At 37.3% G+C, this 12,869-nt stretch overlaps 1 protein-coding gene across 2 annotated transcripts; it reads right to left on the bottom strand.

Moving 5' to 3' along the window:
- Positions 1–508: 508 nt before the first annotated feature.
- LOC141782905 (histamine N-methyltransferase-like) lies at positions 509–11,627 on the bottom strand. 2 transcript variants are annotated; one of them, XM_074659751.1, is made up of 7 exons: positions 11,475–11,627; positions 9,726–9,872; positions 7,449–7,501; positions 4,921–5,028; positions 3,025–3,155; positions 2,750–2,843; positions 509–1,512 (listed from the first exon to the last, which is right to left on the bottom strand). In XM_074659751.1, the coding sequence occupies exons 2-7, from the start codon at positions 9,860–9,862 to the stop codon at positions 1,151–1,153; spliced, it is 885 nt and encodes a 294-aa protein (XP_074515852.1). In that variant the 5' UTR covers positions 9,863–9,872; positions 11,475–11,627; the 3' UTR covers positions 509–1,150. The 2 variants fall into 2 exon arrangements, with proteins under 2 accessions (XP_074515852.1, XP_074515853.1); XM_074659752.1 differs by lacking the exon at positions 11,475–11,627 and adding an exon at positions 11,007–11,453.
- Positions 11,628–12,869: the final 1,242 nt, after the last annotated feature.

The following is a 12,869-nucleotide window of genomic DNA, read 5'->3' as shown; positions in this document are numbered from 1 at the left end:
TGTTTAACTACCCAATATATTACATGTATCAGTGTGGACATACCATTGGTACAGGTTGTAAAGCTAATGGTTTCTCAGGGTATAGTTACATTAAGTTGTGTAGAGTTACCACAATTAGTATAAAACCTTACTGTACTTCTCTGGTTGGTTGTTTAATTCTACATCTATAAGCCACACTAGAGAGCCCAAATCGATGAAAAATATAGGCTAACGTCATTGACCTGGAAAGACATAATAAAGCAAATATCAATGGCATAAGCTCCATTGTGTGGTTAGTAACATGATCTTCCAGTCAATTTGTCCAGTACAGTTTGCCACCATTTATGCCTCTTATGTTAAAATCCTTCTCACTGACATGACTGGAAAATAATATTTGCATAAGTAGTAGTTTGTGTGCATTTTAACAATTAAAAGTTTAATAGTTATTAAAATGGAAATGGGACTAGATTAAATCATTAAAAAAATACCTTTGTCATATGATAACTTTACAACAATTATACAAAATATAAAAGGTGAGTATAAACAGGTCCTGGTTTTTAATTTGTATAGTTATGTTCTCTCAATGATGTACATATAATCTGCAACCATTTCAATATAAGACATTTAAAAAGCAGACAAAAAAATCCAGTTTCTCCCACAGGAGTGTCCATCCTATCAAACTTAACAGCTCAATCTCCATGGAAAATTAAACGTTCAACTTTCCATTTATTTTTATACTTCCAAAGTAATATGATCCAACGGGAGAAATAGTGTAATAGGCCTGGTAGCACGGCCTGCCAGCTGTAGCCCATTAAAAATGCTATAATGATGGAATCTGAGGCTGATGTCTGAAGCTGATTAAAACTCTGATCTTCCCATTTTGTGGGAGAATTTGGGTGCCTCATGACAATCAAACAAAATGTGTTTAAAAAAAATCACTATCAAGCCATTTTCATTTTGCACAAGCATAGAACTACAATTAAGAAGGAATCAATACAAAAAATTGTTCTTAGAAAACCGAACTGATCATAGAAAACGAGGTGGTTAAAACTTGTTAATTACATACAGTAATACTGTACAATTTGAAACAATCACTCAGTTTAAAACTAAATCAACTAGTATGTTATTGTTCTACTGCAAATTTCACATTCACTATACGAAGCGCTTGTTTTTAAGTGAGCTGATCTACGACTATCACTCCAAGGTTGTTGTTAAAGATAACTTTGCCGTTGGACTCCGCACTACAGTCCGGGTGTCGAAGTAACTCCAAGACGCCAGCTTTCAACTCGGGTGAGGCCGTCTTACTGAAGTTCAGTACCTCAGTGAGAAAATCAAGCAGCAGCTCTCCCTTCTCATCCCCGTCAGTGAAACACTCGGTGATATCCATTTGTGATGGCAGTTCGTAGCTCTGGTAGCTCACCCCCTTGGAGTCCAGGAAGCTTTTGATGTCTGCAGTGGTCACACACTGACTCAGTTCTGTGTTACAGAGCTGGTTACTGTAGGTTCGCCACAGCTTTCCCCAACCACTCTCACCTGGAATAGATGACATGAAAATAAGACACAGGCTACAGTCCAAATCACACACTTTTTCTTTCAACTTTTAGTACATACTGCAGCTGCCCTTACAAAGTACATACTGTTGCATCAGTATGCATACAATTGGGACAAAGTATTTCGTCATAACATTGTGCCTTGAACTTTGACCGGCTTGCTCATACATCTGCTGCACAGAGGATTGAGGGCCAGAAGAGCATCATTATTTTTTTCTTAAACTTCAGCAGCACACATGTTGTCTACATGCTGAAATGTCCCTGTGGTCTCCCACTTCAAAAAAAATGCACACCAATTATGGATTATGTTATTGCTCCACATTCTGCACAGGCTAACCGTGGCTCTGCACCATCATTAAAGTTCTGGAGAATGGAGAAAATCTCACCTTCTCCTAGAGGTGGTGACATTATCAACTCCCTGCTCTGCAGAGAGGCATACTGGATTCATCATTTTAACAGTTGAGGCTGTTGGCCTGAATGAACAACTATATTTGTCATTTTTCCTCTAATTGAGTAAAAATTCTGGCAAACATTGATGCAGAACTTGTACTTTTTGTACTTTATTATTGTAACTTTAAAGTCTCAGTGAAACGGAAGTTACAGCGTCTTTAGCTTCTGTACTGTGATATAATCCCCAGTGAAACGGAAAAAGTGAGCGGTGTAGTAACAAGAGGCATTTAAACCAAATTCTTCGCATTTGATTGGACCGCTAAAAAGTGGGCGGGCTTAGAATATAGTGCGATACAGAGCTACAGAAGACTGTGGCTACACACATATCTCCCTTGTCCTTAAAAGTTTCAGATTGATTGATGGAAGGATGTCATGATATTATTGGTTGAAATTGGTTGGTACTAGCTTACGTAAGCACACGTCATATTTTATTTGACAGGAAGAAAAGAGGGTTTTGATATAAAAATAGAGGAATGAGAAAATAAATAGATTTTCTTTTTTGTTTAAAGAGCAGCTTTTTCCCACCAACTCCATGATGAATCAGTGCAGTATACCAGAATGCTAGAGGGGTTTTCTCTTGTGTTTGTTTCCACTAACTCTGATAACCACAGTAATAGTAATTTTTAGATAGAATCACTGTTAAACTGGTTTTCACCCCTATGTATAAGCAGTAAGTATACTGACTTTATACAGCATAACTAACCCCAGCAATCTGAGAGAACACAAAGATAAAATGTCTTGATAACTTGAGATTAAACCCATCCACATACCAGACACTAGAATGATAAGAAGCTTCCCGTTCTTGCCGAGGAGACTCTGGAAGAAGCTCACGGTAGCTCCGGGATCCTTCACATAGTACAGCATCTGTCGATTTCACCACAGATAATGAGCTGGTAACTGGATTCATGGAGCACCTAATTATAACGCTATGCTAGACAGATGTTCTAATGGGATTAATTGCTGTGGAGCGCCGCCAAATGAATATGACCTAGATGTGTCAAAAATACAGTCTGTGAGCCAGAAGCACTACGTCAGCAACACCAACCTGTATCATGTGAATGAAGTCAGCCTTCTTAGTCATCCGTTTCACTTTCCAGTGCTCCTCAAACTCGGTGGCAGTCATCTTGTTCCAGGTGAATTTGATATAATCTAAACCTGGTTTCTGTGACACCAAATCTGCATCAACAGACACAAAACAGAGTTATAGAATGTAATGGAGACATCACTGTATCTACACAATATAGTTCAGCAATTTGAGGGGGATGCCATCCTGCTTGTTAGCAAAATGACCAAAATGCATGCCCCTTGTTAACCTGCCATGCCCCCTCTGGGTTGTTAAATTGAATATGATAATCTAGTCTGCCTGACTCATTGATCCTTTATCCGACTGAGGTTTGTGCAAGTTAGAATCTATGACTCCGACCATGGCTCTGAAATATCATCTATAATATTCTCTAAACTACATAGCTGTTTAAAGGTATACTGTATTAACATTCAATAGCATTGCAAATTTCCCCACAATGGGACCAATAAAGGAATATCTCATCTTATCTTTACATGATGCAAATTGAAATGTGTTTTTTGTTCATCACTATGAAACAGGTCTGAATAGGTTTAAGAGTTTTAAAATACAAACAGTTCCAATGGGATCTAAGAGTAAAAATGGTAGTAAGCATATGCTTGATCAGTTTTACGATTAAGAGGGGGGTCCTTGTAAGGGGTCCCTGGCCCCAACCCCTGCTGTAAAGACTAAGTGATTAGCCTACTCTAAATCCCAGAACTGTCTGGCCAGACAATGAGTAAAATATGTGAAAAAAAACAAACAGTGGCCACTCCTATATCACACTGAACCAATCCTATTGGTCAGTTGCCCTCTGAAGGTGTCAACCAGATACTTAGCATAAACACAAACACTATATATATATATATAAATAATAACACGATAATGCGTAAATACAAATTTGTTTTAACACTACTTATTTTACATTACTAATTTTTAACGCATTATCGCAACTTGCGATTTTTAAGGTTGCAGAGGCCAGTTTTAAAGCTAGATATTAGCAATATTGATATCATATGAAACTAGAAAATATCTACGGAATTCATTGGTGCCAATCATGTCATGTAGCTTATCACCAAGGAGGCAAAATAACACTCCAAACTTACGCAAAATTTTGGTGAGGAACAACTGACATGTCCATTTTCAAAGGGGTCCCTTGACCTCCGACCTCAAGATAGTAGTATAGACAGTATACATTTGGTTAGATAAAATGCTCTACATAAAACTAATTTTTAAATAGGTCTTGAGATCACAAAAGATTTCCACATGCTTTACAACATGCTTTATTAAACACTAATTCTGGCAAAGATGTGTACCACCTACAGAAACTCAAACTGCATCAACAGAAAAACCAAGAAAAGTGGGGAGGTGTGAGAACATAATGAGCACTCAGCACATCGGAGATGGACACAAAAGATAAAAACAAGGAACCTCACGATCACCACTTTACCTACAACTTTCTTTATGTTTATGTTTAGTTTTTCGAATATACGGTAAATATCTGTGTTCATGTATGTGTGAATAATTAGTGGTAGCAGTACTAGAGTTAGAGCAGCAGACCAGGTGGGGATTCAGTGTTTTACTCAAAGACACTCAGTAAGGTGGATACTTGACATGAGGGCTTGAATCTTGGGCTGGTGGTTAACGAACCATCCCCCTACTACTGTAATACATGAATAACTATATTACTAATGTATTAGTGTGAAAGCCAAGGGCGGCTTTAAAATGTATTCTCTGTATTGAAGAATACAACAAAAAGTAAGTACATCCCTTATTTGCTGTTAAATTAAATATTGAAACATATTTTGGGGGCATGTGAATATACCGATACAGTATGAATTTGTGTTATGTGAGATACGTGTGTGCCTATAAGGACTGTACCTTTGTAGTTCTGAAGCTGAGTGCTGCTGGGCTCCACCACCTCGTTATCCACTGTCACCCCTGGGTGCTTCAGACGGAGCTCGGAGAACATCTCAAGGTCAATCTCACCTACGGGCACAAATACAGTTCTTATTTTGAAAACTATTTCTTGCAAATACAATTTTGACCAATTCTCTCCACAGTATCCAAACTGTTCAATAATAAAAACAAGAAAAGTGCCCTCAGTAGAGTGCAGATCTCCGCCAGTTGTGTCTGCAACAACCACTGTTGGAATGTTTGATTGAATAAATTCAAACCATAATTGCTCCTAGACCGCAAGCATATCAAATGCGTTTTCCACTCACATCTCACACAACAGATATGCTCTCATTTTAATCTATGCAGCAGTCTGCACCGTCTCCGTGCACTTCCTCTGAACAGAAACCGTCAGTACTGCTGTGTGTTTAGTTCACTTAGCGGTTAGCTCTGTTAGCCAATCACACCATATTACTCCTGCCAGCTTCTAACCGATTTGGATCGATATATCGATTCAATGATCCACGTTCCAATATCATCGGTGCAACGTAAAAACATCGATACATATCATCTTCTTCAAAATACGGCTTCATTTAGAAATTCCCATGGCACGTCTGTGTCACCCTTTCCGTCCAAGCGCACCTCCTTCCTACAGAGCCCAGTATTACAATTTTTTATTCATATTTGAGTTGCTTTTAATGAGTTGGTATGAATGTAAATGATTGTTTTATTTATGCAAATGATATCATCTAATTATTGATCGCTTCCCCCTGAATTGAATCAAATCAAAATCGTATCATGGCAGACTTTGTAATATCAGCAAATATTATATTGTTATCCAAAGAATCAATATAATATCAGATCGTGATGAAACTTGTGATTTGCACCCCTAGTAAGAGGAGTAAGGAGTCAGCAGTCAGTGACGGTATAAAACAGTCAATAAAATATGTTGTCAATAAAACACACATGCATGCACGCTCACTGCCGAGTACATAATCTCCTGGCAGAGGTTAAATAGACAGTATATTTAGCCAACTTGCATATCATCACAATTCAAACAGCGCTGCAGATTTAACCATGTACAGCCCAAATTAATCCTCAACATATTTACACATTCCAGTAAATTCACACAATACCGTACAGCTTATTGTGCTCTTTACTTATCATACTAAAGGGACACTAGGACCTGTTGACTATGTAAATGTGGTCTTTAAGAGAAAAAAACATTTATAGATTTTTCACACTTTAAGCTTAAAGTGATGTGTGCAATTTTGCAACTGTGGGCTTCACAGGGTTTTAAGCAGGAAATAGCTAAAAGCACTTGTCAGTTTTGCAGGAAATGATACATTTTATGTTGCAATAATCTCAGACAAAACCTTCAAAGCTCAAAACCAGAGTTATTACTATGATATTCCTTTCAGTATCATTTAGCCACAGGCAGGTGATTTTGTTCTAGTTCTTATTGAAGCTGACAAGTTGCCATGTACAGAAGTAAATCCAAGCAAAGAAGCTGATCTGGACAGGAGCGCTGAATCTTTCTGATTAGATTGAATAATACCTTACGGGGGAGTTTGTAGTCATTCTAATGGATTTTACTGTCCATTAGAGAATCTGTACCATCGCTCCATTATGACATGACAGCTCAGGTAAATTAAAAGAATTGGCTTTGACATAAGTGAAGGGTAATAGCACTCACAGGCACATACTGTAGCTGGGTTGCTCAGGAACACATTATATAAATATCATGAGCGCTGGGAACAACATGCAGTAAAACCACAGACTAGTGAGGCCACGAAAGGTTTAATATTAGATAGATAGATAGATAGTAACTTTATTGATCCCGAGGGAAATTCAAGAATACAGATACAGAGTACCAATCCGATACCAGCGTGAAATATAATAAAAATATATAGTTATTATCATTATTATTATTATTATTATTAATATTAGTATTTAACATCTGTTTACTTCTGACCATGTATGGATGTGATATGATTACTATCTTTGTTGTATGGCATGGATCAGATTAAACCCTTTGTAAAACATGAACCAAAACATACAGAGAATAAATGCAATAGAACTCTCTTTTATTATTCAGTTTGTACAAAGAACATAAATAATTAAATAAAGTTATGAATAAATAACAACAGTTAAACAAGTTGATTTTTTTCTGGGTTAATAAATTATGGTATCGGATCGGTGCATAGACTGGCGTACTCGCCGATACCGAATTTTGGGCAGTATTGGTCGCATTTTTGATGCTGGTATCGGTATCGGAACAACTCTAAATCTGTCAGCTTGAAAGATGCATACAAACTCTTGGCAGTGATAATAATTGTAAAGGTTTTTACTGCTGCAGCAATAAATGCCAGTAAGAACAGTTCCCGCAGACTGATTCAACAACGCCTCCTCACCTTCTCTGTCTGCCGCAGAGGTCGCTCAGCTATTTACTGTGTCACAGTCACACAGAACATAAGATAAGTTCAGCAGCAACCTATACTGTGTGTTCTTACCCGCTCCACTTCCAACTCCAATGACATTCAGATGGGACTTTCCATCTCCAATGCTGAGGAGAGAGCAGAAAAAGTGCTTCAAGTCTTCAGAACAGTCAAGTCTAGAAATTCCTCCAACCTGCCGAATGTGGGTCACATTTCTGGGCTTGCAACTGTCAATTTTTTCCTGACACATGCGAGATGTTCTGATACAGCGTCTGAAGCATCTCCAATACCGAGGCTTTGATTGTCGCCATCATGGCACGTCCTGTCACTCACGGTCGGATTTTTAATCACACTTTTTAATTTACTTGTGAGTCATATCTCTCCAGATTCCTCCCTGATGTGCTTCTTAGACAGTCACAGGGTTTAGTTCCCTGCAGCATCGGCCTCTTACGGCTCAAGCTTATATCAACATAGAAAAAAAAAAGAAAGAATTTCCATAAACACTCACTCATTGTCATTCACATACGCACACCTTGTTTAGCTGGTTAATCTATGCACATTCGTGTAGTCAATTATTTGGTTTTGTGGGCATGAAAGTAACAAACAACATGATAAAATCCATATATAATATTCATATTTAGTCCTAACCTACTAACACTGCTGGCTGTTTGCAGCAGTAATGATTAAGACACAGTGCATGCTGTTTGATTAATTGTTTGTGCGCTACAGAAGTCCTTACATTTTTACTTTTTTTTCATCACATTTCTGACAGTGTAATTGGTTGGAGTGTATATATTCCTTATTCTGATAAAATATGAAGACAGAAATTGAATGTTTGTGATGGATAAATGCTCACCAGCTAATGGCTAATGAGCACGAACTTACTTTCAGCCCGGGGATAATATTGTGTAACAATGCATATACACGTTTCACAGTTCTGTTTTGAAATAATGAGTATGAGGAGGATCGTCCTTAGTGTAAATCACTCTCTATCTGTCATGTTAATCACATTTCAGGAGTTAATTTGTGATTAACTTTTTTCCAATCTGCCTTCATCTACTCATTACCTTACTGCATCCTGTATTGCAATCTGTTCTCTGTTTCCCCCCTCGACTGCTTAAAGGTTAAGAACATCTCTTGGCTCATGGTAATCTAGTTAATCAGCAACAATCATATCACAACACAAGTTATATGTTCACTAGAGTACACTGAAGTTGAACTTTACAAGATTTTTCAGCCAGATACCAATGTTTGACACTTCTGGTCATGATATTTAGTACTGGTAATATGCATTTTTACACAAAAATAATCAAATATTTTTGATAAGGATCCCTTTAATGTGTTTAAAATGTACTGAGCTGGACATTTAAAAGATGAAAAATGTATTTGTCAGTGCCTTCTTGTGGAAAAACTATGTAAAGGTGACACTGTTTCCAAATAATCTCATATTTTTTGGGGGTATTTTTGGTACTGCAGTATCTTCTTGTTACTTCTCGGGCACTATATATGCCAACATACCAATACAACTAATAGAGAGGCGAAGTCCCTCCCCTTTCGGTGGACTACCATGGGACCTTATTTCGGAAAAAAATATGAACAGTAGTCAACGGTGAGAGACAATTATTTGTGTTTCTCCCGTTTGAATTGCGCCATGAATCACAAATATGATGTTTGTCAATTTAAAAGATAATTTTGCAAGTGAAGAAAGTCGCAGTTTGTCGTAGTATCATTTAGTTTTGTATGAAACCGCTCAGTGAACTACATCTCTCGTCTCGCACATACGTCACCAAAACTAGTTCTAGAACTAGCTTCAGAGAGAGACGTCACTTACGCGACCTCTGGCTGTGTAGTCTTTCTAATTATGTATTTTCACAGTCTGATACTTCAACAGTTTTACAACAAACTGCATGTTTCTTGACTTGCACAATTAGCTTTTAAATTGACAAACATCATATGTGATATTCATGGCGCAATACAAACGGGATAAAAAAAAAAGATTGTGTCTCGCCGTTGACTTCCGTTCATATTTTTTTCCGAAATAAGGTCCCGTGGTGGTCCACCGGAAGGGGCGGGACTTCGCCTCTCTATATCAGCCGTTATATCTGTGTAGCTCTAATTCCATCTTCATTCTTTTCAATTTAAAATGTGTTTTTTTGGAGGGTTTTTGTGCTGGCTGTAGTGGTCAACCAGTTTACTAAACTCAAAAATGTTAGGGAACTCCACTCTAGTGTACATTATATCACTTTTAAAGCCATTAACTGTTCTATTCTAATATATCTAAATGTATTTTGATGTGTCTTCACACATAAAACATAAAATGTGTGTGTGTGTGTGTGTGTGTGTGCAGATTACCTGGCCAGTATATCTGGCAGCATGTTGTGGATGAAGTCCTGCATACACTGATGCTCAGAGGAGCGCTCCAGAAAAAGCTGGAAGGATTTCTGGTACCTGCTATCATCATTAACCAGACACTTCAGTGAAGATGCCATGGCAAATAATCTGGCAAAAAAATAAACAGAAAACATTTCCATCAAAAGCTAAGAGGGTCAGAACTTTTTCTTCTAGCTTAAACACAGATACTGTTGCAGATGAACATTTCTGACCATCACCTGTCAGTCAGACAGTTTCGGTGGTACTGTGACATCTGGATAGGGAGTTAAGAGTTTTGCTGTCATATTAAGGCGAAGCACCCCAGGCAGAAACATGTTTTTCATGCACTGTTAATGTAGGAAAATTATCACATATTCAATAAGATAACAACTCATTTGCATATTTACACATACATTTTCAAACAGCTTGTAATACAAAATACTAGAAGTGCACTGGCAGAGCGCAGACCTCCGCCAAGGCAGGTTTCATGTACGTCGCTACAAGATAGCCTACAGGATATTCCATTTAATTTACACTGAATGAAAATTATTGATACCATGTCCTTTCACTATTTATTCACTGTATGCACTCTGTATATTCTGCTTTTTATGATTGTATACTTAGCTTTTACTGACCCCTTATCATTGTTGGAACTACAGTATGTACTTCTCTTCAATGAACTGTGTGGTGTTATCTATTGTGTAGTTGATGTATTGTGTTGTGTCTTTGACAATTTTTTGTGCAAGGTGGAAAAAACGGTTTCCCCTTAGGGGATTAATAAAGTTAATTCCTATCCTTTCCTTTTCTTTACTATAATGTCCTATCTTATCCTATAATATCATTTCCTTTCCTATCCTATAATATCCTTTCCTTTCCTATAATATCCTATCATTTCCTTTTTCCTATCATATCCTTTCCTTTTTTCCTATACTATAATATCCTTTCCTTTCCTTTCCTATAATGTCCTATCCTATCCTATAATATCCTATCCTTTCCTTTCCTTTCCTATAATATCCTATCCTTTCCTTTTTCCTATCCTATCCTTTCCTTTTTTCCTATCTTATAATATCCTATCCTATCATATCCTATAATAAAATATCCTATCCTATCCTATCCTTTTCTGTAATATCCTATCCTTTAATATCCTATCCTATTTATAATAGATTGCAATTGTATTGTGTCTTGTTTTCCTATTGCAGCTATGACCACATTACTACACTCATTTAATTTACAAAAATATGAATTATTTTAATGAATATTCACTTTTCTTAAAACTCAATTCAGCCATTGCAGACTATTTCGTTCTCCAGTCCCCCTTTACATCCAGTAGCCTACAGCAGTCTCCACAGTAAACTGTCCTCAGTGTGAACCTGCTGGCTGATGCCGATATGAAACCAACTTCACTCTCTGTTGGATTGCTGTTCTTCTTGGCTGACGTGGCTCTACAGTAGCATCGCTGAACCCTGAACGTGTCTCCAGATGCTGCTCGTCATATCTCTCCTATCATGTCACAGCTGCCCGACCGTTGGAGAAAACAAACAAACAAACAAACCAACAGCCCCAGACACACAGAGAGATAAACAGCCTTGAGCGTGCCTCGATCAGCTAATAGCAGGTTGTTGTTGTTGTTGCTCAGTAAATGTCACAGTGCCTAGCTGTTTTAAAAAAAACATCATATTCATTGTGTTTAAAGTGTACAGATTGAGACCAAACGCCACATTTTTCACTTACATATCGAGCAGGAGTGAATCCGGAGAGATCTGCACCAGCTGACTGAATAAAACCCTCCCACTGTAGAGTCACTGCTTCCGTTAAAGGAGAGCTGCAGGCAGCAAAGAAAATCAACACTGATAAAAACCCTGCAGGTTGCATAACACAAGTCCTTAAAGGCCTATGAGTAGAAAAACAAACAGTAGGTACTTGTTTGACTTGAGAACAAACATCCGCAATGTTTGCATGTAAGAAGCCTGAACAAATATTAAATAGTATTAAAGGGGAAGATTAAGCCACTGTTCTGAGGTCTGTGTAAATATGGCTTGCAAACATGTTTTTGGAGAGCCTTTAGTTCCATTCATATTCAAATGAGGTTTTGTTTATTTTGTTTAGCACAATTTAAGACTATACAACATAACAAAAAAATAAATGAATAATATACAGAGCAGGAAGAGGCAAAAAAAAACACTGGGCTTATTATCTGAAGCCTCTACCTAGAGATAAGATTAATATAAAGAAATAATATGACTACATAATAGTGATAACAAACGATTTGAACAAGATATATATAATAACAATATCAATACAGAAAATATATCAAAAAAGACAAGTGTGTGTGTGTTGAAAACAAAATTTATTGTATTTTATTTTGATCTTTGTATCATGATTTACGACAAATATCATTTAAAAACGTTCATGTTCCTGGTTTAGATTTTGATAATAGGTATGGACTATTTCGACTGGGCTGGGTATATACTGTATGCAAATCTTCTAAAAACGTGCTCGCCTAAAGCAATCCATCATGCCACTTTTACTTTTGTCAATGATACATCTTTGTTGCGTATCAATACAGTGCAACCCTGCACTTCCGCATCACTTCACACAGAAAATGTGCCTTTGACAAGAATTAAAGCAGACAATATCCATTGTGATTTATTTTCAAATCCCGACAAGCTGATTTCCTCGCTGCATGGAGACCAAAGACCTTTTTAAAGTCAAAGAGACTTTTAGCCTCCTTTGATAAGGTCAGCAGAAATGTGAGGTATGATATTCTAATATGCTCTAAAAGACCACTGTAAGAAAGACAGATGGGATATTTCATCGACGTTGTGGTTAGTGTAGGATGAAAACAAGGCTTTCATTTCAAGGACGGATAATGAGGGAAACATCTCTGATTTCCCAGTTGTTATAATGTCAGACAGAAATTAGGCCAATAACCCAAATTAGATCTTAATTAGGCCACAGACCTCATCTGATAAGATTTTAATCCAGGGAGTGAATCCTGGGAGGAGATTTTAGTCAGATATGACTTAGTAGCCGCTGGTTCATAATGTAGATGTTTAGATAAAAGACTGTAACAATTTCCATTTTTAGACACGTGCCCCTGTGGTGAATATTTCTCAAGGACGTCAA

Source organism: Sebastes fasciatus, chromosome 14 (assembly GCF_043250625.1).
Source record: "Sebastes fasciatus isolate fSebFas1 chromosome 14, fSebFas1.pri, whole genome shotgun sequence".
Classification (NCBI taxonomy): domain Eukaryota; kingdom Metazoa; phylum Chordata; class Actinopteri; order Perciformes; family Sebastidae; genus Sebastes; species Sebastes fasciatus.
Note: the sequence above shows the minus strand (reverse complement) of the source record. Positions and strands in the feature narration are given on the sequence as shown.